Source organism: Pteronotus mesoamericanus, unplaced genomic scaffold (genome assembly GCF_021234165.1).
Source record: "Pteronotus mesoamericanus isolate MK-2021 breed Mesoamerican mustached bat unplaced genomic scaffold, CSHL_Meso_final scaffold_651, whole genome shotgun sequence".
Taxonomy (NCBI): domain Eukaryota; kingdom Metazoa; phylum Chordata; class Mammalia; order Chiroptera; family Mormoopidae; genus Pteronotus; species Pteronotus mesoamericanus.
The window spans coordinates 32107233-32129666 of NW_026555325.1; the positions used below are offsets into that span (position 1 = coordinate 32107233).

General features: G+C 38.2%; 1 protein-coding gene across 2 annotated transcripts in view; it reads right to left on the reverse strand.

Annotated features, from left to right (window-relative positions):
* Window positions 1-20137, reverse strand: part of TLK1 (tousled like kinase 1) — a 137930-nt gene extending 117793 nt beyond the window's left edge. For both annotated transcript variants that reach the window (XM_054562584.1, XM_054562583.1), the window contains exon 1: window positions 19535-20137. In XM_054562584.1, the coding sequence (XP_054418559.1) occupies window positions 19535-19673 (139 nt within the window). In that variant the 5' untranslated portion in view covers window positions 19674-20137. The remainder of the gene's footprint in view (window positions 1-19534) is intronic.
* Window positions 20138-22434: the final 2297 nt, after the last annotated feature.

Sequence of the window (22434 nt, forward strand, 5' to 3'; positions counted from 1 at the left end):
TGAAATGCTGGAAAATTCTCCCCCAACTTGTGAAATTAGTTACAACACAAGGATTCCCACTATGTACAACCAATCCATTCAAAACTATACTGGAAGTCAGTCACTAACTGCAGTAAGACTGGAAAGACGAAAGTATTGGACTGAAAAAGATTAAGTTAAATTATCATTCATGGGCCACATGTTCATAAAAATGAATCTAGTTGACATAATTTATCCAAATTGTAAGCAAGGCTGCTGGTTACCAAGTCAATATGCAAAAATTAACTGAATTTCTACGTATCAGCAAAAATACAAAAATTTTTAAAAAACATACCATTTACAATAACATCAAAAAATAAAAATAAAACATCTACAAGTCTAGAAGATTATTACTTGCACAATTATTAAAATAACGAAGGAAATATACTACAGACACTCATTATGTAAACATATGATCAACAGATCAATCTCAATCAAACCCACAAAAGACTCGTTTGTTGGGTTTTTGTTTAGAGAACTTAAAAATCAATACAGTGTATACTACTCTTCTATTACTGTCATAACAAGTTCCCCAAAATTTGGCAGCTTAAAACATCCACTGTTCTCCAGTTTTTGTGGGTCAGAAATCTCAGTATAGCATGGTTCACCTGGTTATCTGCTTACAGTTTCATAAGGATAAAATCAAGGTATCAGCCAGGCTATGTTGCTGTCCTGACACTCTAGGAGAGAATCCGTTTCCAGGTTCATTTAGGATGTTGGCAAAATTCAATTCCAAGCAGTTGTAGGACAGAGGTCCCCATTTCCTTACTGTCTGGTGGGGGTTGGTCTCAGCCTCTAGGACACCTACACATGGCTCCCTCTCAAAAGCAGCAACAGGTCAGGTCTTTTTCATGCTTGCTGTGTCAAATTCCTCTGACTCTCACTGTGCCCCATCTTTCTCCTGCTCCCTTCCTCTGCATCTTTTGTTTTTAAGAGCTTGTGTGATTACACTGGGCCAATCCAAATAATACACGATAATCTCGCTATTTTAACATCTGTTAATTAGTAACATTAATTACATCTGTAAAATCACAGCACTACCCAGGTTAGTATTCAATTCATTAATCAGGAGACAGAAATCTTAAGAGCACATCTTTAGAAGGCCACCTATCAAAAAGCAGGAAATTTTGTTTTAGTGGATATCAAGCTAATTATAAGACTAAGTAATTAAGGACGTACGGTACTGACAAAAGAATATAAATGATATAGAATATAGAGCCTAGGAACAGACCTGTTTCTGGGTACAAATACTTGATCCCTGCCCCCCAAAACAACCCACTGCAAAACTGTGATAAAGAACAATTCTTTTCAGTAAATGGTGCTGGGACATGAGAGTCATATGGAAATGAAACTTACTCCTACCGCACACCACGCAGACAAAAATCACTTCAAGAAGATTAAAAATCTAACTATAAAAAACATATTAGAAAGTTTCTGAAAGATAATATAGGAGTAGGACTTCAGCAACAGTGGCATTGGACCATCTCTCCAATGGGACAACCATTTAACTGGTGAAACTAATTTTAAACAGCTGTTAAGGGCATACAGCAAATTGAAAAACATTTACTCAAGAAAACATACTGAGATGAGAACAGGAAGCATCTGTAACATTTGAGCCATAAGCTCCTCTCATTCACACCCCACAATTCTGGGTGACAGAAGTCCTAGCCAGATGGGTGCTGCAGGAGCTCTTCTACCCTGTATAGAACCACAATTTCACCAACAGGGGAAGGATGGTGGCATCTCTCACCATGCACCCCAGTCCCTGTTCCACCGCAGAAACTTCATACGAGCAAGGCAAGAGTGAGCAGGCTGGGAGTCCCTCCCTGCAACCAGCCCCCACATACATGGCAGCTTTACTTCAGGTACAGTACACTAAAAATACTAGGTCCTAACTGTTCACACATAATTATGGAAGAGGTTCTTTACCAGAAGGGGCAAGCTGAGAATAGAGATTACCATCCTTACCCAGAACCAAACTCCTAAGATCAGGGTATCACTTCAAAAGAAGTGATCTCCTGCCTCTGCCCCTACTCCACTGAGGCAAGGCAGACATTCTTCCAGGGAAAAAGGAAAGCTGTTAGAACAGGAAGCTCTCTGTTCTCCACCTAAGGGAACTAACTTTATTTGGAACAGGAAGTTCATTCCTAAGGGTATTGACCAAAACTAGGGAGATCTTGGGCGTGAACATCTAAGATGAGGCCAGTAGGCAGTTCCACGAAAGGAGAAGCAACAAGCTTCCAAGGCACAGACCAGGTAGGAGTTTAACAGAGAGAATTAGGCAAAGAGAAAGGCAATACCCTTCTTGGGGAAAGCACAAATCTCAAAGACTGAAAACACTTCGCTTCCGCAAAGACAGAACTTAATGCAACCAGAAAGTAGAGCAATTCGGCCCCAGGATATTGATGAAAATAATACAGCAATCAGCTAGCAATTAGTGAAGGCTGACAGCAGGGTGTGACAACAATAGAAATGACCAAAAGTGTAATGGGGAGATCAGCAAGAGAGACAAAGGAAAGCGCCAAGACCAAAGTCATCTCTGGTGGTCAGGGAACCCAAGCACAGGGCTTTGAGAGGGCCCAGATGTTGGATTCAACAAAAAGTTCAAAGAAGCTATTATAAATATGCTCAAACAACTAAGGGAAACCATGTTTAAAGAATTAAAGAAAGATACTATGGCAATGTCTCATCAAATAGAGGGTTGTAATGAAAAGTTAGAAATTATACAAAATAGTTAAATGAAAATTCCAGGGTTGAAATGTACAATAACTGAAAAAGAAAAATTCACTGAAGGGGCTTAACAGTAGATTGGAGCTGGCAGAAGACTCAGAATTAGTCCTTCTGGATACACCAGAGAGTTAATTTGAATCTACATGAGAAAATGAGTACAAGTAAAGACAGCATAATTGTGTATTTTTCTCCTCCTTTCTTCTCTTAACTGATTTAAAAAACCATTGCATATAATTGTATTGAAATGTAATATATTCAACAATAATAGCACAAAGGAGGCAGGTGGAGACAAACTTGTCAAACTTGACTGGAATAAGACAATGATATTAAATGGTAAATCAAATCTACAGGAGAAAATGAAGATAATCAAAAATGATAAATAAGATTAGTACAAAAACTATAAATATTATGTTTTACTGTAACAATATAGTTTGGGATTTGTAACATATAGCAACATGTGTAACAAAAAAGGACAGAGTAGACTATATGAGAGTAAAATTTCTATGTAGATTCTGTTAAGAAGTATAATGTAAACCTTAGAGCAGCGATTTTCAAACTTTTTCATCTCATGGCACACATAAACTACTAAAATTCTGCAGCATACTGAAAAATGTATTTTTTGCTCATCTGACCAAAAAAAATAGGTATAATTTTGATTCATTCACACCAGACAGCTTTGTTGTGTGGGCTGCTGTCATTTTTTTATTTGACAACGTATAGAAAGAGTCAATGCCCCTGACTAAATAGGTACTGCAAGTTTTAAAAATTCTTGCAGCATACCAGTTAAAAAATCACTGCCCAAGAGCAATCAATAAAAAAAACTCAAAAATAGTTTAAAAAAATACCTGAAGGAATTAAAATGTTACACTAGAAAATATTCAACATATGCAAAAAAAAGCAGTAAAAGAGACACAGAAGAACAAAAATATGAGACAGAGAAAACAAAAAGTAAAATGGCAGCCATAAATCCAAAGATGCCAACAGCATTACATGTGAATGGATTAAACAATACAACCAAGAGGAACAGACTGTTGAACTGCATTAAAAAAGAACAAGATCCAACTAGATTAAAAGACAAAGGCTGGGTGCAAGTAAATGGATGGAAAAAGACACCATGCAAATAGCAACCATAAAAGGAGGAGAGTGGATATATTAATATCAGACAGCCCCTAGAGGTGAAGAGAAACATTTTATAAAAATTAAACGGCCAATTCATCAGTGAGATATAAAAATTATAAACATATATGCTCCTTAAAACAAAGTCTCGAAATACATGAGGCATAACCAACAGAGTGAAAGGGAGAAACACACAATTCAAACAGTTGGAAGACGGTGATATTCGATTTTCAAAAACAAATGAAACTACGCAGAAAACAAGAAAGTAGAAAAATTTAACACTATAAACCAACCAGACCTAACATGAAAGACAAAGCCAGCACCATTTGCTATCATGGTGCCATTTGCCGAGCAGACCTATGACCTTGTTAAACATGACTGCCATTTTACCCTTGTGAGCTTGTTCCCAGGACTGGAAATTACTGGAAAGCAAGAATAGAACATGACTAAGCGCTCCCCACAGCCACAGGCAGAAGGTAACACTGGAACTGCAATGCCCCAACAGCCCAGGGGCCTCACAGCAGAACCCCCCCAACCCTTTTTAAAATCCAATTGTAATTCGATAAAAGTTCAGAGGGCCCCCCCCCATGCTGGTATATCTTTCCACACCATGCCCCTCTCTCTGTTGTTGGAGACTGAATAAAATCTTTACACTTTCTTCTTTTTGAATTCTCTCACAGCCCACATCACCAACCACCCTAACATATCTAGAGAATACTTCATCCAACAACAGAATACACATTCTTCTGAAGCACACATGGAATATTCTCCAGTACAGACCATACGTTAGCCATAAAACAAGCATCAATAAATTGAAAAAAACTGAAACTATACAAATAGTCTCTGACCACAATGGAATTAAATTAGAATTACAGAAATGTGAGAAATATACAAATATGTAAAAATTAACATATTCCTAGATCACCAAGAGGTCAAAAAAAAAATTAAAACAAAACAAACCACTCTTGAGATGAATAAAAACAAAACCGTAACATATCAAAACATATGGGATAAACTAATTGAATGCTTCTTACATGCCATAAAGAGAAAGAAAAAGCAGACCACATAACAGGGGGGAAATGTTTATAATAATTTTAAAAAAAAAGTCCTTGCTGGTGTGGTTCAGTGGCTTAAGCACTGGCCTGCGAACTGGAAGGTTGCTGCTTCGATTCCCTGTCAGGGCACAAGCCTGGGTTGTGGGCCAGGTCCCCAGTTGGGGGCATGTGAGAGGCAACCAATAGATGTTTCTCTCACACACTTATGTTTCTCCCCCTCTCTTTCTCCCTCCCTTCTCCTCTCTCTAAGAGTAAATGAATACAATCTTTTTTTTAAAAGAGGTACTTATGCAAAATACAAAAAGAATTCCTTAAAGTAATTGTTTTTGTAAAGACAAATAACACAAAGAAAAACTGACCAAAATATTTGAACAGACACTTTACAATAGATAACCAAAAACCAGTAACATGAAAAAAATGGTAAACATCTTAAAATGTCGGTGAAATGAAAACTAAAACAACACATACCACCTCACATCCATCAAAACAGCAAAAATAAATATTAACAGTTCCAATTGTTGGTGAGGATTTGGAGCAGTGGGAACTCTCATACACTCTTCATGGGAAATAAACTACTACAACCACTTTGGGAAACTGGCAGTGCCTACTAAAGGTAAATACACTCACACCCAGTAAATTTATTGTTAGGTATATACTCAACAGATAGTATATGAAGAGACAGGTATAAGCATGTTCACACAGCATTATTAGTAACAGGAAGCAGAAACAATCCAAAGATCCATCAACAGATTTTATAAGTAAACTGGGGTATATGCATAGAAAGTAACATTATAAAACAATAAAAATGAACTATAGTTACAGAAATTAACATGGGTGAATGTCAAAAACATTATGTGGACCAGTTATAGAAACAAAACATACCATGTGAGTCCATGTATATAAAGTTCAAGAACAGGCACAATTAAGTCGGAATACTGATTGCTTTCGGAAGAAGGGAGAAGGCAATGACTGACTGTTGGGGACAGGAAGAGGGCTTCTAAAGTGATGGCTGTGTTCTATTTCTTCACTTAGCCAACAGTTACACAGATCACAGCTTACAGTAATTCACTGAGCATTAATTTGTGTGCTTTTTCTGTATGTGTTTATGCTTCAATAATGAAAGGTATAGCACCACATAAAATTAGAAAATACAATAAACTGAATCACACTAAAATTAGAGTACTTAAACTTAGAGGGCGATGACTTTTAAAGAAGTATACCTAAAAATGTCACAAGTGAAAACTGGTTATTAAATTTAATCAAAGTATAAAACTTCACACAATGGAAAATACACAGTATATAAAAAGGAAAAACATAACAGAGAAAATGATTCTATCAACTATAACAAGGACTGACATTACAATCATATCGTCTAATCCCTAAGATACAGACTTCAAGAAAATTTGGCTGCCCTGACCAGTGTGGCTTAGTTGTTTGGGTGTCATCCAGCAAAGTAAAAGGTCACTGGTTGGATTCCCGGTCAGGGCACATGCCTGGGTTGCGGGTTCAGTCCTGGGGCGTGGCAGGTGGGTGCCCATAGAAGAGTCAACCCATCAACGTTCCTTCCCTTTCTTGCTCCCTTCCCCTCTCTCTAAAAATAAGTAAAATATTTTTTTAAAATTTGGCAAGAAACTTTTGATACAAATATTAAGTTCAAGCTCACCTGCAATCAAGACATACCGACTGAAACAAAGATACTATTTAATAGTTAAACTGGAGGAAAACTGCCTAATTTCCTTCTCTAGGACATACTTTATTCATACTGTGACAGAAATACAATCTTCTCCCTTCACACTTTTCCTTTTTTAGAGAACTTTACTTCACAGAACTAGAAAGGCTCGTGATATGATCCACAAGAGAGGAGTGTTACCGTGGTTCCTGAATTTCCAGGTCCTCGTTCAGTTCCCTTGAGGTCTAACTAGGTTCTAAGGGATACCCAGCCTTACATCCTTATAATAACAAATCTGTTCTGCTTAAGTTTGTTTCCAGCAACCAAATGACCAATGAACAGCACCTTGATATAGTATTTATATGCTGCAAATATAGTATAGTTCTTTTTATATCAGAAGCTGAAAGCCAGCAACTCATTTTGTTTTATCTAATTCACATGTTTTTTTAAAAACACAAATTACATGTTACAAATTACAGTATTCCTCACTAGACTGCGACCAAGCTCCTAGAAGGAAGGGACTATATCTTGTGTATCTTTGTTTACCCATGGTAGGCTCCAGGTCCAGAAACACTTGCTGAATGAATAAATTATACCAATAAGGTTTCTACAAAACTCTAAAGCTCTGACAACTGATTCATCTCTGAAAAGCAGTAATAGACTTTAAAATCCTAGTTAACCCACTGGAAAAACATTAATGACAATACATATTAAATGACATCAAAATATGCAACTCTTGCCCAGTTAACCAAATCATTGAAATGTACACTAAAGTAATTCAAAAGAAGAAAAATGATATGCATAATAAATGCCACTGTATTATACTGTATTTTATATTAAAAATAAAGAAGACTACTAAAATTAAGTTTTGGAATAGATATTAAGTAAGTTAGTATACATTCATTTAAGGGATAATTATGAAAAATTTGCACTATGGAAACATGTACAGAAGAGGGAATGTTGCCTAAGTGTTACTTTTCAATGACTCTCTAATATGAGCTTATTTTTTAGAGGCAAGCGGTCCCTGCCTTCTCAAAAGAAAAAAAATTCACGAATGTGCGCACACACGCGTGCACACACACACGCGCGCACACAATAGTAACAGCAAGTAAGCTGCCCAAGGTCACACACAGCTCAGAAGTGATAAAGGATACAAATACAGCTCTATCTATAGTAAACCCACAATCCTAATCTCTATGCTCCACTGCCTACACTCCCACTAGTTAACATACATTATTAAGCACCTAGTGCACATTAAGCATTCTCCTGGGTACAAACAGGAACACACACCCTGACTGGTGTGGCTCAGTAAGCTGGGCATCATCCAGCAAACCGAAAGGTCGCCAGTTTGATTCTGGGTCAGGGCACATGCCTGGGTTGCAGGCCAGGTCCCAGTTGGGGGTGTGGAAGAGGCAACAGATCAATGGTTCTCTTCGCACATCGATGCTTTTCTCCCTCTTTTTCCCTCCTCCCCCTCTAAAAAATAAATAAAATCTTTAAAAACAAATCAAATAGGAACACAAACACAATGCAGGCCCTTTTTATAATTTTCAATGTAATGCTTTAAAGCGTATTTCTGCATACCAAAGATAAAGCATAAACACTGCTAATCCAAACCCTGTGCTTGGCACTTGCTTAAATGTTATAAGCATGTCTCATAAATTTGATCAATTCTCAAGCCATAAAAAATTACAAGAACTAAAATGATGAAAGAAGCAATCTGGAACACCATTTGAAATCTGCCTCTGTCAGACACAACTCTGCTAGAAATCTTCAACAGGTCAGGGAGACAAGTCATGTAAGCCAAGTATGTTCTGGCCATATGGCACCTTTATCCAAATAGCACTTGTTACCTATTATTACCATTTAAAAAAGAAAAAAAATTAAATGGGAAGGGAAATGGAAAAGCATCATTATATCTACATAGAGCAGTAACAGTTAACACATACTGATTGGTTAACGTGCCACAAATTTCCTATTTAATTCTCACAGCATTGTGAAGTAGTATTACCATCCCATTCACCAAAGAAGAAAATTGATGAGTGAGAAACAGGTTAATTTACTAAAGTAAGTGGCAAAACCCAAACTGGAACCCATGTCTAACAAATATGTGCTTGTAACTATTACTTACATTATGTTACACTAACTTCCTAATGCTTTCAACACATGGTATCAATATCCAAAAACTAAGTATAATGCTATCAAACAGGTCAAAGCCGGGCGACGCAGGGAGGCAAGAGGAGTAGGGACCAGGATCTTGCAGTGTGCTGTCCCTTACTAGCTTTTTGGTTCTGTGGTTGTTTAAAACAATGAAATAAAAAATTTTACATAGTGAGAGTGAGAAATGCCAGAGAAATTATAATAAAGCATCTGGTGATTTAGAATCGATACAAGTTCAGTGTCAGGTTTGCAACTCGTTGGTTAAGTGCAAGGCACTGTGTTAATATTTAAGCCCAGTCATTCCTAGGTTTAGTTGAACTATACCTAGGTCAAAAAATACAGGCCCATTTCATGCACTGATGGTATATGAGCTGAGTATAATCTTTCAAGCAATAATCTGGCAACATTTGTCAAAAGCCCTAAAATTGTTTTATACTTTTTGCCCTGAAAATTCCATCATTAGGAATCATCTTAAAAGAACTTCTACTTAAAGATATCCATTACATCACTATTTAGAATAGGCAAAAAAAAAAAAAAAAAAAAAATTAAATTTAAAAGAAATTTTTAAAAATAACCTACATAGCTACCTATAGAAATAGTTAAATTGTTTTTGTTCAACATAACCACTTTCTCAGAAAAACTACCACTTACCTAATCTGTGTGATTTAAGGGGACTGTGAATCCTGCCTTTCTGTAGGTCCCCCACGCACCCTACCGACAGCCAGAATGCCACGTTGCCATGCTTCATCACCCAGGTCCCGATGCCTGGTTAAGGAACCGACAATCAGAATTCATGTGCATCAACCCAGAACTGATATGTGGGTATTAGGAAAGAGAAGTTGCCTCTCAAGTGCAATTGCTAAGCTAAAATGTGTGTCTGAGGCTCCAGAAGCAAGAGGCTAGAAGAACCCAAAAATGGAGACAAAGAGGCTCAATGACATTATTTAAGATCCTGGATCTAAGCTGTTTCTAAAGCCATTTCATCCTTTTCCGTATATAAAATTTCCAGTTATATGAACCAATAAATCACTTTTTTATTTTAGCAAAGCTTATATTGTTTTTATCACAAGTAAGCAAAAATAATGATGACTAACACACTACCTAAAGAAAAATGGTTAAGTAAATTATAGTACATCCATTCACTGGAGTAATGTTGACAGAACAGTGTAACTATTACTTGATATGTACTCAGGAGCCTAGTCTAATTCCTGACTCCGCTACATATTTTCTATGTGTCCTTGGGTACATTACTTAATCTCCATGTGCCTCAATTTCATCCTCTGTAAAATAGGGATATACTGGTACCTATTTCATATGATTGTTAGAAGTAAAGGAGTTATTATTTACCAAGTGCCTTGAACTAAACCTAAAATTAATAAGTACAAGTATTTTTTAAATAGGTGAGATAAATAAGTTTAAAAAGTAACAAAGTTGACTAAACTGCGTAATTGCTGTGATGTTTTTAAAAACCTGTGACTATAAAAAGACAAAACTGTATTTTTTAAAGAAGCAAGCACACATAACTTATTAAAAAAAGAAAACATGCCTCAGGTATCATGAGAGACATGATGAATCTGACCGGCTTCACACAACCCTTATGACCTTCCCCAGTGGCACTACATTCATCTCAGACAGAAAGCACATACAGTGTCAGGCATGCAACCATGAAATCACACAATGTATCACATTTAATATTACCAGCACTTACCAGGTTAAAGCTTAAGAATGTAAACCTAGAAGCTTAAGAATAAACCCAGAAGTTTGTCATTCTCGCCACATAAATTAGTTTCTAAGGAAGGCACAAATTCATGAGCACAATCAATTTTTAATAATCTATGTAAGTGAAGAACAAACATTACAAGTCATCCCCCTCGAATCACTCGCCGTGGGCTTTTTAACGCCAACTTTTAGAATATAATCATGTTTACTTAAACACAGGTATAATGTCTTCCTGATTCACAAAATTTCAGACCTAATAATGAAGTCACACTGAGATTTCAGATTCTACCTCTTGCATCAGCTCTGTGTATCTTACCCTATGCTGTGAATTCCTACCAACCTATCCAAATTCTGATTATTGTAAGATTTACTAAATAATACATGTTACCAAGAGATTTGTATGCAATAAAGCAACTGAAATTAAATGTTTGGGGAAAAAACACTGCTTATAGATCAAGCTTCAACTAATGCATCTCGATTTTGTTCAGAGCCTTAAGCACCAGGTTGCAAAGCCTCCTCAATAAGTGAACTCTTGTATCGACACTGGAAAATTCTTGTTCAAATTCTAATGCTATGGCTGTGGTGGGCTTACAAGGCCAAAATATTAAGGTAAATGACATTCGATTTAGATTAAACATGAAAGTAAGATTTTTCATTAGTGTACCTCTAAAATTTTCCACTGAAGTAATAAGCATTACCTGAAAATATGAAATGTAACTAAGGTTTGCACAACTGGTACAACTTTCTAAACTGGGTTGATTTTGGGTTTTTTATGTGTGTGCTTTTCTTTTTAAGCTTATCTTCACACATGTATAAAAATCATGTAAGAACATTATTAAGCCCTGGCTGGTGGGACTCGGAGGAATGAGTAGAGACCTGGGAACCGATTCCCAGTCAGGGCACATGCCTGGGTTGCAGGCCATGTCCTCAGCTGGGCCTGCGAGAGGCAGCTGATCAACATCTCTCTTACACAGTGATATTTCTCTCCCTCTCTTTCTCCCTCTAGTCCCTCTCTCTAAAAAAGTAAATAAAATAAAATCCTTTTAAAAAATTATTAAAAGTTTATAGAACTGAATTGAATGACCTAAAGGACCGGTTAGTAAATTAAGTTTGCTTAGGAAAAACAACTAATAAATTACCCAAAACCAAATTTCTGTATTTTAGGCACTAAATCCTAGTACTTAAAATGCAGACTTGATTTAAATCTCAGCACTAACATTTACCACACTGCGTCACACTGGCTAAGCTTTTTCACAACCCTTTGCTTCAGTTTCCTCATCTGTAAAGTGAGAACAATTATGTATCTCACAGTTATGAGAATAAATTTAATTAACATGTGCAAACAATAAATTTTAGCTGTTATTGTTACTCCTGTATGTACCACTCTCTAATATTTATGCACCTAAGAATTATTAAAATAAGCATTTTCCTGAATCTGAGATATATACTATTAAGACTTATAATCACTTCATTTTAAAGAAAACAAGTCTTCAACAAAACTTTTTGTTGGATGCCACCCTACAGAGGATATCCTACCTACTATGCACGGAAAATGTAGAAATGAAAATACAACCCACCACCTTCTTACGCCACACACACAAGAAGAACTTCAAAATGGATTAAAGACTTAAAAGTTAAACCCAAAACCATAAACATCCTAGAAGAGAACAGGTAGTAAAATTTTGGACACTGCTCATAGCAATATTTTTTCTGATACATCTCCTAAGGCAAAGGAGACAAAAGAAAAAATAAATTGGGACTGTATCAAACTAAAAAGTTTTTGCATATCGAAGGAAAACACCAGCAAAATAAAAAGACAACCCACTGAATGGGGGAACATATTCACCAATTCATGTGATAAGGGATTAATATCCAAAATTTATAAAGAACTTGTAAAACTCAACATCAAAAAAACAAACAATATAAAGGATCTGAATAGACACTTCTCCAAAGAGGACACACAGATGGCCAATAGACATATGAAAAGATGCTCATCATCACTAAATCATCAGAGAAATGCAAATTAAAACCACAATGAGGCTATCATCTCACACTTGTCAAAATCGCTACAATCAATAAATCAACAAACAAATGCTGGTGAGGATGTGGAGAAAGGGAACCCTTTTGCACTGTTGGTGGAGATGCAGATTGGTGTAGCCACTGTGGAGAGCAGTATGGACATACCTCAAAAAATTAAAAATGGAACTGCCTTATGACCCAGTGATTCCACTTCTGGGAATCTATCTGAAGAAACCCAAAACACTAATTCTAAAGAACATAAGCACCCCTATGTTCATTGAAGCATTATTTACAATCACCAAGGTATGGAAGAAGCCTAAGTGTCCATCAGCAGATGGGTGGATAAAACAACTATGGGACATTTACACAATGGAATATTACTTGGCCATAAAAAAAGAAAAGAGAAAATCTACACTTTGCAATAGTACAGATGGACACGGAGAACATGCTAACTGAAATAAGCCAGTCAGAGGAAGACAAATACCATATGATTTCACTCAAATGTGGAATCTAATGAACAAACTGAACTAACATGCAAAACAGACTCGGAGAGAGCAGGGTAACAGCTTTGCGGGGGGGGGGGGGGATGGCCAGGGGGGTAGAAAGTAGAGGGTCGAGGGAACAAGCAAAAAGGAAAAAGGACTTGTGGACAAGAGTGTGGTGATTGCAGTTAGGGAAGGGATATGAAGGGGAAATGGTTATAAAAAAATACAATAAAAAAAGGCTCAAAAAGAAAATGTAGTCCCTGAATTCGAGACCTTTGTCTAGTAGACAACATAAATAAAACTGTAATCAAAAGGAGCATGATGGAGATGCTATAAAATGAACAATCCTATAGGACACTAAGGTACAGAGGCACCTAACTCAGGGGGACAAACACTGCAAAAATAATTTCTTAGAAGCCATCACAATTCACTTCAGAGCACTGCACTGTTGTTTACATAATTTAACATAGTTTTTAATATATTCAAAACAGTGTTTTAGAATGTAGATCATTAAAAAATCAAGATTACCCCTCACACTACTTAACTATGCTCCTAAACTTCAAAACCTTTTGGTAAGAATAAAGGGGACTACTCTCTCTAAACAAACCAAGTAACCCTGAAAAGGTCACATTGCTTCTTCAAAAACATTTCTTTCACCAGCATACAAATTTTCCTCCAGGTAATTATATTAGGACTAATGTCAAAAGAGTAACTTTTTTCAGCTGATAGAAACTTTGAAAGCCTTGAATCCAACCTTCTCATTTTACAGATGAAAAAAAGCCACAGAATATACTACAAAAAGCATTAAGTTGAGAGTCAGACAACTGAATTTTGGTACCAACTCTCTTACAGTAAAAGCCTGGGCAGATTATCTAAGTTTCCTCATCAAGAAAATGGAGAGGTGTCGACTCACTTCCAAGGCCCCCTTCAGCTCTATTAATTCTCATTTTATTGAAACTGAAGCAAAGATAGCAACTTGCCCGAGGTCATACAGCTATTTAATGGCAAAGGAGACACTAGGATTTCAACTACAATCAATGATGCACTTTTTCATCTGTACCATACTGCTTCTTCTACTTTATAACACTATTCTTCTGAATTATTCTAAGATTTTTGAAAATTATTAATAAGTATGAAAGACTTCATAAAACTAAATGACATTCCTACGGCTCTTCTATAGAAAATGAGCTTTAAATTGAAACGGAACAAGGACAAGTCTCCAGCTGTGTGTCACTTACTACACTTAAGTTGACCTCAAGAAAATTATGGGAATTTATGCTTAACTTACCACCTCCTAAAATCTAACCTTTTTTTTTTATTTTTTAAGATTGTATTTATTTATTTTCAGAGACAGGAGATGGGAGGGAGAGAAACATCAATGCCTTTTGGTTCACAGACCAGTACTCAATCCACTAGGACACACCAGCCAGGGCTAAAATCTAACCTTTCAATCCAACTCACAAAAGAGATAATATTCCATATAAAAGTAAAATATGAATTGTTACAGGTAATGATAAATATTACATGTGTAATTCTCTGAATGAGAACTGAAATTCATTTTATTTATGTCCTTAACATGCATTTTTTAATTCAAGAAAAATGAATTTAAGCATTTTTTCTTCATGTGTCCTCTTTTCAGACTCTGTCTTTAAAACCATTAAAACAGATTAAGCATATTATTTCTGCAATCACATAAACAATTACAAATAAAAAAACTATACAAACTGGTGGTAGTTTCTATCAAAATTGAAAAGTAGCCCCCCAACAGTATTCTAAAGTTCTGTACCCAAATATATTACAATTCTACTAAACTGTATCATAAGCAGTACCTAATTCCCTAAAATGTCTTCAAAGCTTATTATATTTCACAAGGAATTTAGCAAGATTTCAGGAAGACTGATAGTTTTGATTCCAGAAAATACAGGAAAAATCTCAGAGGCAAAGCACAATAAAAATGCAAAATAGTAATAAAGTCAACAATAGCTTCATACTATTCACTTAAGAGAATATTCAAAAACATTCATGGATATATAAGTACAGTTTAACTATATTTAGGGATTTTCAAAGAATCACAGAATGCTTACATTTTTAAATTGGATGGGACCTTAAGTAACTTAATCCAATAGCACCCAAAATAAGAATCCACAGAATTTATCTTGCCTTCCCCTAAATTGTCCCTGTAGTGTGCTTTAAATTCTTTTAGCTAAATACTTCAACAGGCAGTTCTTTCCACTATTCGCTAAGTCCAGCTGCCATACAGTGCTTACGTTCTTGTCAAAAAACTATACTGAATTCAATCTACGCCTTCTGAACTTCCATCTGCTAGTATATCTTCTAAAATAATAGAATAAATTTATTCTCTCTTCTATTTGTGTTTGAAGTAACTGAATGAAAACAGCTATCCTGTTTCCCACCCTTTAAGTAGTCTCTTCTTGAGGCTGAATGTATGGTCCACAGGTTTCTTGTGGGCCCTATAAATACTTCTGGAATACAATGTATTTTCACATTATACATAACCATTTTTAAAAACTGCCACTTGTCGAATTTTGGTGTAATATTAAAAACGAATATATATGTCTTCTCAAAAAGCTATTAAAATAGTGATTTTTTCTTCCTACTACCTATCTATGCGAAGTTGGAGTCTCTTCACATACCTCAATCAGAACAATCACAAAACTTTTGAAAGCAGAAGCAAAAGCCAGCTGTCTTCCAGTAAGCCAGAAACTGAAGTGATTTGTAAAGATATAAAACAATCCACTAGTTTCACTGAAGTTGTTTTAGAATATTTATTCTAAGTTTAAAAACTTGTTAACATGTAAATGGTTTATTATTTTTAGCTAAATTAATATTTTTGAAATGATTTCATTTCTAATATAGTAAATATCAATAGACATACCGAACATAAACAAAGATCTCTTTAGAGTCCTCAGTAATTTTTAAGAGAGTAAAGAGGTCCCGAGACCAAATATGCTAAAGCAAGCCTACTTCTTAGGGGCAGACTCCCAGACCTCTAACTATCCAGGGTTTCTCTCTTCTCTCTCTCTCTCCCCTCTAATATGTAAATGTGCTTCTGAAATGGTCTCCATCTTGATACCTGGGAATTCACATATGCAATTCCTGTTAGCATTAGTGAAATGTGAGACTATAGCTTCAAGATGAATATATAGCCCTAGAGAGTATTTAACACCGTTTTAACTTGCTTGCTAGCTGGTCAAAAAGAAATATACCTACCTACAACATATCTGTTCATAAGCTAGAATCCTTAAACATACAACCCTATACCTTTCAGGTAGTGACTTCAAGAAACTAAAGGGCCATCTGGTATTATCTTTATTTTTAACATCTCCCTCCAGGTATTAGTCATCTGGAATCAAATACTTTAATTCCTCTATTTAAGGGAAGCAGTCTGTAAATATGGAAACAGAAAGCAACAGTTTAATTATACTGTGATATTATCTTTTTAACCAAACTACTTTCAGTATTTACATAAAAGTAAAGCAAATTTTCATATGCAGTAGAATGAAACAAAAAAAAAATAAGTCTTTTGTACAATCATTAATTTGACTCTTAGGAATAACCCATTCAAAAGTACCCATATACAGATAGGCAAAAAAAAATCCAACTGTCTGTCTAGCCAATACGACACTAAGTTTTGAGGCCTCAACAAAGCAAAAGTGAGATTTTTTTGAAAATGTACTTAATTTCTTAACTTCCCACCTCCTTAATCACAGGATTATTAAAAGATAAAACATGATAGAGATCACAGGTTTAAAAGAGCCTACGTGAAATCCCTAACTACATTCTGAGACTCTCTCAAGAAAACTTCAAGATTGATAAGGGAAAAGCTTTGGGATTTTGGAGATCCCAAGAAAATAAAAGTAGTCTACACTATATTTTACAAATTCCTCAATTCTAATATATTCCTAAATTCTGTAATATTTAAAAGCATATTTTATTTGTAATTAAGTAAAATTACATTAATATGACAAAAAGAATAGGGTGAGAAAGGGAGAGGAAAGGCCAAAATATGGAGCATTGAAAACAATCAGCTTATACTCTTTTGGTTTCAAATACATTAAAACTTCAGAATAATTTTTACAGCTACTTATGACACATCTTTAAAAATAGGCCATTTTCAAAGTTAGGCTTCCTTAAAAGTTCATCGCATATGTAAATAACCTTCGTATGTGTAACTATTCTTGTGTATATGTTTTAAGTTTAAAATTATTACATATTACATTAAATTGGTTCAATTTTTCAAGGTTTGTTCTCTCCTTGATACATATATTCAAGTTCCATTTACAGTAAAAATTCTTACTAGCAGTCACCAGAAGTCAAAAGCTCTCTCAATTAACATCACTGTATACAGCATACTAAATGTATACCTGGAAAAGATGCTAAACACCTGTTAAAATAAAAACTGAGATCCCACTCAATAGAAAACGTCTCCATCTTGATACCTGGCACTTAGTATATACAATTCCTGTCAGCATTAGTGAAAGCTGAGACTATAGCTTCAAGCTGAATAGAATATAACACTAGAGAATAACACAATTTTAACTTGCATGTTGGTTGTTCAAAAAGAAATATACCACTAGTTTAGGTAACATAAAAATCTACTGTAACCTAAACTGCTGAGGAAATTCTGGTTATTTGGAAATTCAAGCTAAATTATTCCAACCCCTCAAAATATTCAAACATCGGGAAAAGGGCAGAATAGTAGTGTCAGATGAAGTAACCTCAAAAGCTTACAATCTAGATTTTGCAAACCCCAAATTACTAATACTGATAACAGGTGTCAGAGATGAACAACTCAACACTATGTCTTATCTAGTACAGCACCTAGCTTACAAAAACGGCTCAATAAATATTTGAGAAACGAATGAATGCATGAAAAAAGGTGTAACCTTAAAAAAGGAGCCTTTCCCAAGACCATCATTTACTATCACTCATTACACTATCATAACGCTATCATTAAGCATCTTAATGAAACTACAAAAGTAAAAGCTGAAAGCGCCAACTGCTCTATTTACAAAGTAGATCTTAAAACATTCATTTACAAATTTTCAAATGCAAAGAAAACCAAATGAACTGAACTTGAGTTAGTACATAAATAAACTTATCTTCTAATAATCAGAACTCGGTGTTGGGGGTGCGATGGAAAAAAGGGAAAATGTCAGTCAATGTATTCAGCATGGTTAATGGATGCCATAAATCAAACCCTTCCATGAATTTTCTAGAGCAAATTCATGCCAATCTTTAAGCCTATTGTCACTTTCACACATGCTCACAGGAACAAAATGACAAAGAATGCTATGCCGGAACCAGTGGATTCAGGGCACAAAACACTTAACAATTGTCAAGGCTCTTCGCAAAAATTGACAGATATTTTCAAAGTAAATTAATCCCACCGATGCCTACATAAATCAAAGCTCCTGCTTTCTTTAGACGATTCATTCGACGATTGGACTGCCAAACGGTTTCTTTTTTAAAGGTGGCTACAATCTCCTGTGTGACACAACTGGGAGTGAACAACCTATTTCCCAATTGCTGATGAATAACGCTCAACGTTTTCCAGACAAAAGAGCGTTAAACGCGATTCCATGAACATTTATTCTCCCCCCATAAATGCGTGCTCTCCCAAAATTCATTTTACGTGGTATACTTAAAGTTAAATACAGCAAGTTGAAATTTTAGTCAGAAGCATTCCGGTGTCTCACTAGCTGTGTAACTGCTACATCTGGTGGCAGCACAATTGCGTGCAAGCAGCCAAAAACTTAGAAAACAATTGTAACCGACCTAGTGCGTGTTGCAGTAACCTTTACGCAGATATTTCCCACAAAACCCACGACACTGTCAGAGAAGAACAGTAGCCTACTTGCAGTAACGAGATAACGTACAAAAACACGTAAGAAGTGATGGCGAAGGAAAAAAAGTTGCAACCATCTGAAGGGGTGGTTTTAAAAGCCTGTCCACCAGAAACCTATTCTTCAAACTGCTCTAGGGAGCCAGGCAAGGGATCAATGTCGGCTTTGATAATTTCAGCGGCTCTCCCCAAAGGGGAGAGACCCTGCAAACGAGGGACAACCTCCAGGTCCTGAACAGCAAAGCTCTCAGAGCGAGGACCGCCTCTATGGGAGGAGTGCGCGAGGGAAGGGGAGGGGGCTCGAGGATGAATGCTTCAACGGGAGGGAAAACCCACCAGAGACCGGAGGCCAGGAGGTTAAGAGTACTGAGTGTACTAGCAAATGGAGCAGAAAGGGGCTCGCGTCCGGGGGGGCAGGCTTCCCACCCTAGGAAGACTGGCTAAGAACCCCGGACGAGTCTGTGCGCCCCGCCGCGCCCCGTCCCCTCCAGCCAGCGCGCACCCCCTCGTCCGTCTCCTCTGCCACCCGCGAACCACCACCCACAGCCAGCGCACTACCTCCCTGGAGCCGGGCCGCCTCGCGTCCACCTCGCCACCATCCCCCACCCCGGGGTTCAGGGGAGGAGACCGGGGGCGCGCGGGGGCCCCGGCGCGGGAGGGGAGGCCCTCGAACGGTCGCGGGTACGACGGCTCTTACCTTCCCTGGGCCTCCCGGATGGCGGCGTGTGATTCAGCAGGGACCTGGCCGCCGCCGCCGAGCCCGGGGTTGGAGACGTGGAGAGCTGGGACCAAGATGGCGGCCCCTCCAAACTTCCACTGCTACTTTGGACACTCATCAAGCTACTTTCTGGGAACCCGACTCCCCCCCTGCGACGGCAACGGCGGCAACGGCACCGGCACCCGCCTCCGTCATGGCGGGGGCCGCACTGAGGGCGAGCTAGAGAGCGAGGGCAGGGAGGGGAGAGTCAAGGGGATGGGGGAAGGAAGCCGAGAAGGAGGGAGGTGGAGAGGGAAGAGGTGAGGGGAGGAGAGGGGACTGGGAGGAGGAAAAGGGGGAGAAGCGAGAGAGCAGGCGGGCGCGCCGTAGAAGAGGCGGAGGGAAAGAGCGCGGCGGCGGAGGCGTCGAGGGGGCGTCCGCCGGTGCCGGCGTCCGAGCGCGGGCGGAGCGCGGGTTGCGACGGACGAAGAGACTTCCGCGGGCGGAACCTGCCGGCACCTCTGCAGTGCGTCGGCCCCCGGCGTCGCCCGGGTGGCGGCAGCGGCGGGCGGTGGGTGGCGGCTGAGGCGGCGGGGTAACCTCTGCATCAGTTACAGTCGGCGGCGGCGTCACGCGCCGCCTGTGCAAACACTATCGCGAGGCTCCTGCGCCTCCGGTAGCGGCGGTGGCGGCCGCGGGAGCAGGCATGGGGGAGGGACCTGCCAGGGGTTGGGGGCGGGGGTGTGGGGAGGGAGTGAGCGCGCGAGGGAGGAGATGCGGACGCCCCTGGCGCACCCGCGGATCGTGGCGCGGCGCGGGAGCCCTGGGTCGGCGGACTCCCTTGCACGGGGGCCACCTCCCCTCGCCGGCCGGAGGGAGGCGCGCCCCGCACGCGCCCCCGCCGCGCCGCTCTGGCTCCAGCTCCAGCTCCGCTGCCACCTGACTACCCCTCTGCCGCGGAAGCGCGCCTGGATTCCGACCCACACCCTGCCTGGGGAGAATTGCTACTCCTCGCTGGGCTGTCGTTTGCCAGGAGTTCGATGTGATCATTTCTCAAAATGGAACTGAAAAGTTGCGAGTTGCTGCTTCCTTACCTATCTGTACTGTGCAAAAAAAGGAAACACAAAAGAACAAAACTATGTGTTTCTCCATCTGCAGAATGGGAGTGATTGCCGAATAAAAGCTAAGAAAATAAGTTGGAGGTGGAGTGTGGAAATAAGACTTTATGAATGTCCTCAGAAAGAGAATCCTTACCAGTGTTGTACACCATATGTGTGGTATATCACTTCTTTAACAATAAGTGGAAAATCTAAACATTTGATCACTGGATTCACGTATTTATGGAAACTATCCAGTGTTTATCTTGTAGGAGAGGGTATGGTTTCTAGAAAGTTCCAACTTGTTTCCAGTGCCACTGCTGAGTCCCGACCACAAAACTCCAAAGCAAAATAACATAATTTGCTTAAATTTAAAGATACATAGTATAGTTTTCTACACTGCCACACATGTACGAGACACACCAGGGACTGGATATCTGGTACATAAAAGAGAAGTCTAATAGTTAAGGAAATATACAAGGTTATTATTGCTCTCTTTAAAAAAACAAATTGCATAAAACACGAAAAAGATTATGATACAGAGCAACTGTACAGGCATGCGGAAATGGCATGATTACCAGGGGGACAAAAGTGTCATTTTTATTTTTATGACTTTGCATTTCTCACAGTAATGTTCTGTTCAGATAAACTATCATCCTAGAATAGAACCTTGGTTGTCAGTTATCTGCAGAAGTAATTTTAGTTTTCTTATGCTTCAGATTCTTCAGTGAGTTTCTAGTCTTGTTCTGTTTTTCAAGCCTTAATAGGTAGATTTCACAGACTGAACAGCTAGTAGTGATGTATAATTGGCATACAATAACTACATATTTAAAATGTACAGTTTGGTAAGTTTTGACACATACATACCATTGAAACTATTTCTACAATCAAGATAATGTGTATCCATCACCTTCCAAAGTTTCCTATACCCTTTTAAGTTTCCTCTTTCACACCACCGTCCTCCCCAAGTAACTACATGTCTGTTTTCTGTAACTTAAGATTAGTTTGCATTTCCAAGAATTTTAGATAAATGGGATCATACAGTTTGTACTCTTTTTGTCTGGCTTCTTTTACTCAACATAATTATTGTAGCTTAAGAGAAAGATATTCGACACATACTTATAAAGAGACTACTGCAGGGAACTAATCAAATAAACCGTGTGTGGCTTAGCCTGAAAATGGAATGTCAGGCCATCATTTAAAATCACGTCTTCAAAGAGCATTGAAAAAGATAAAATTTTCACACTACAGTAAAAATGAAAAAGTGGGTACAATCCCAATTTGTAAGTAAATATAACATGACTGCATGGATGCACCCCAAAAAGTTAATGGCTAGCCCGTGGGTTGTGACATTACATCATTATTCATTCCTCCTTCATGCTTTTTCAAATTTTGTACAATGAGTCATGTATTTAAGTAGTTTAAGTTTAAAAGGGGCCTGAACATGAATTGTGCAAACACATAATTTTATTAAATGATTATGATTAATGGAAACTTTTAAGTGGTGAGCAGAGGTTCCACCACACCTTGCACATTGGTTAGTACATGGGAACTCAAAAAATGTTTGCTAGGTAAATAGGATGGTTAGAGTGATATCTCACACCATAGGAAAAGATACAGAAAAGTCGGAAGAGTCCTGATTGGGCTGGAAAGGAACACCTGCCACTCCGTGATAAAGGAAAAGTCTCAAGAAAAAGAAAAAATGATTGGAAAGGGGTTGGGGCAAGCTTTCTTGGGGAAATATTTCCAAAAAGAAAGTATGAAAACAGAAGTGAGCTGAGCAAGTGAAGGGAGAGTGAAGTA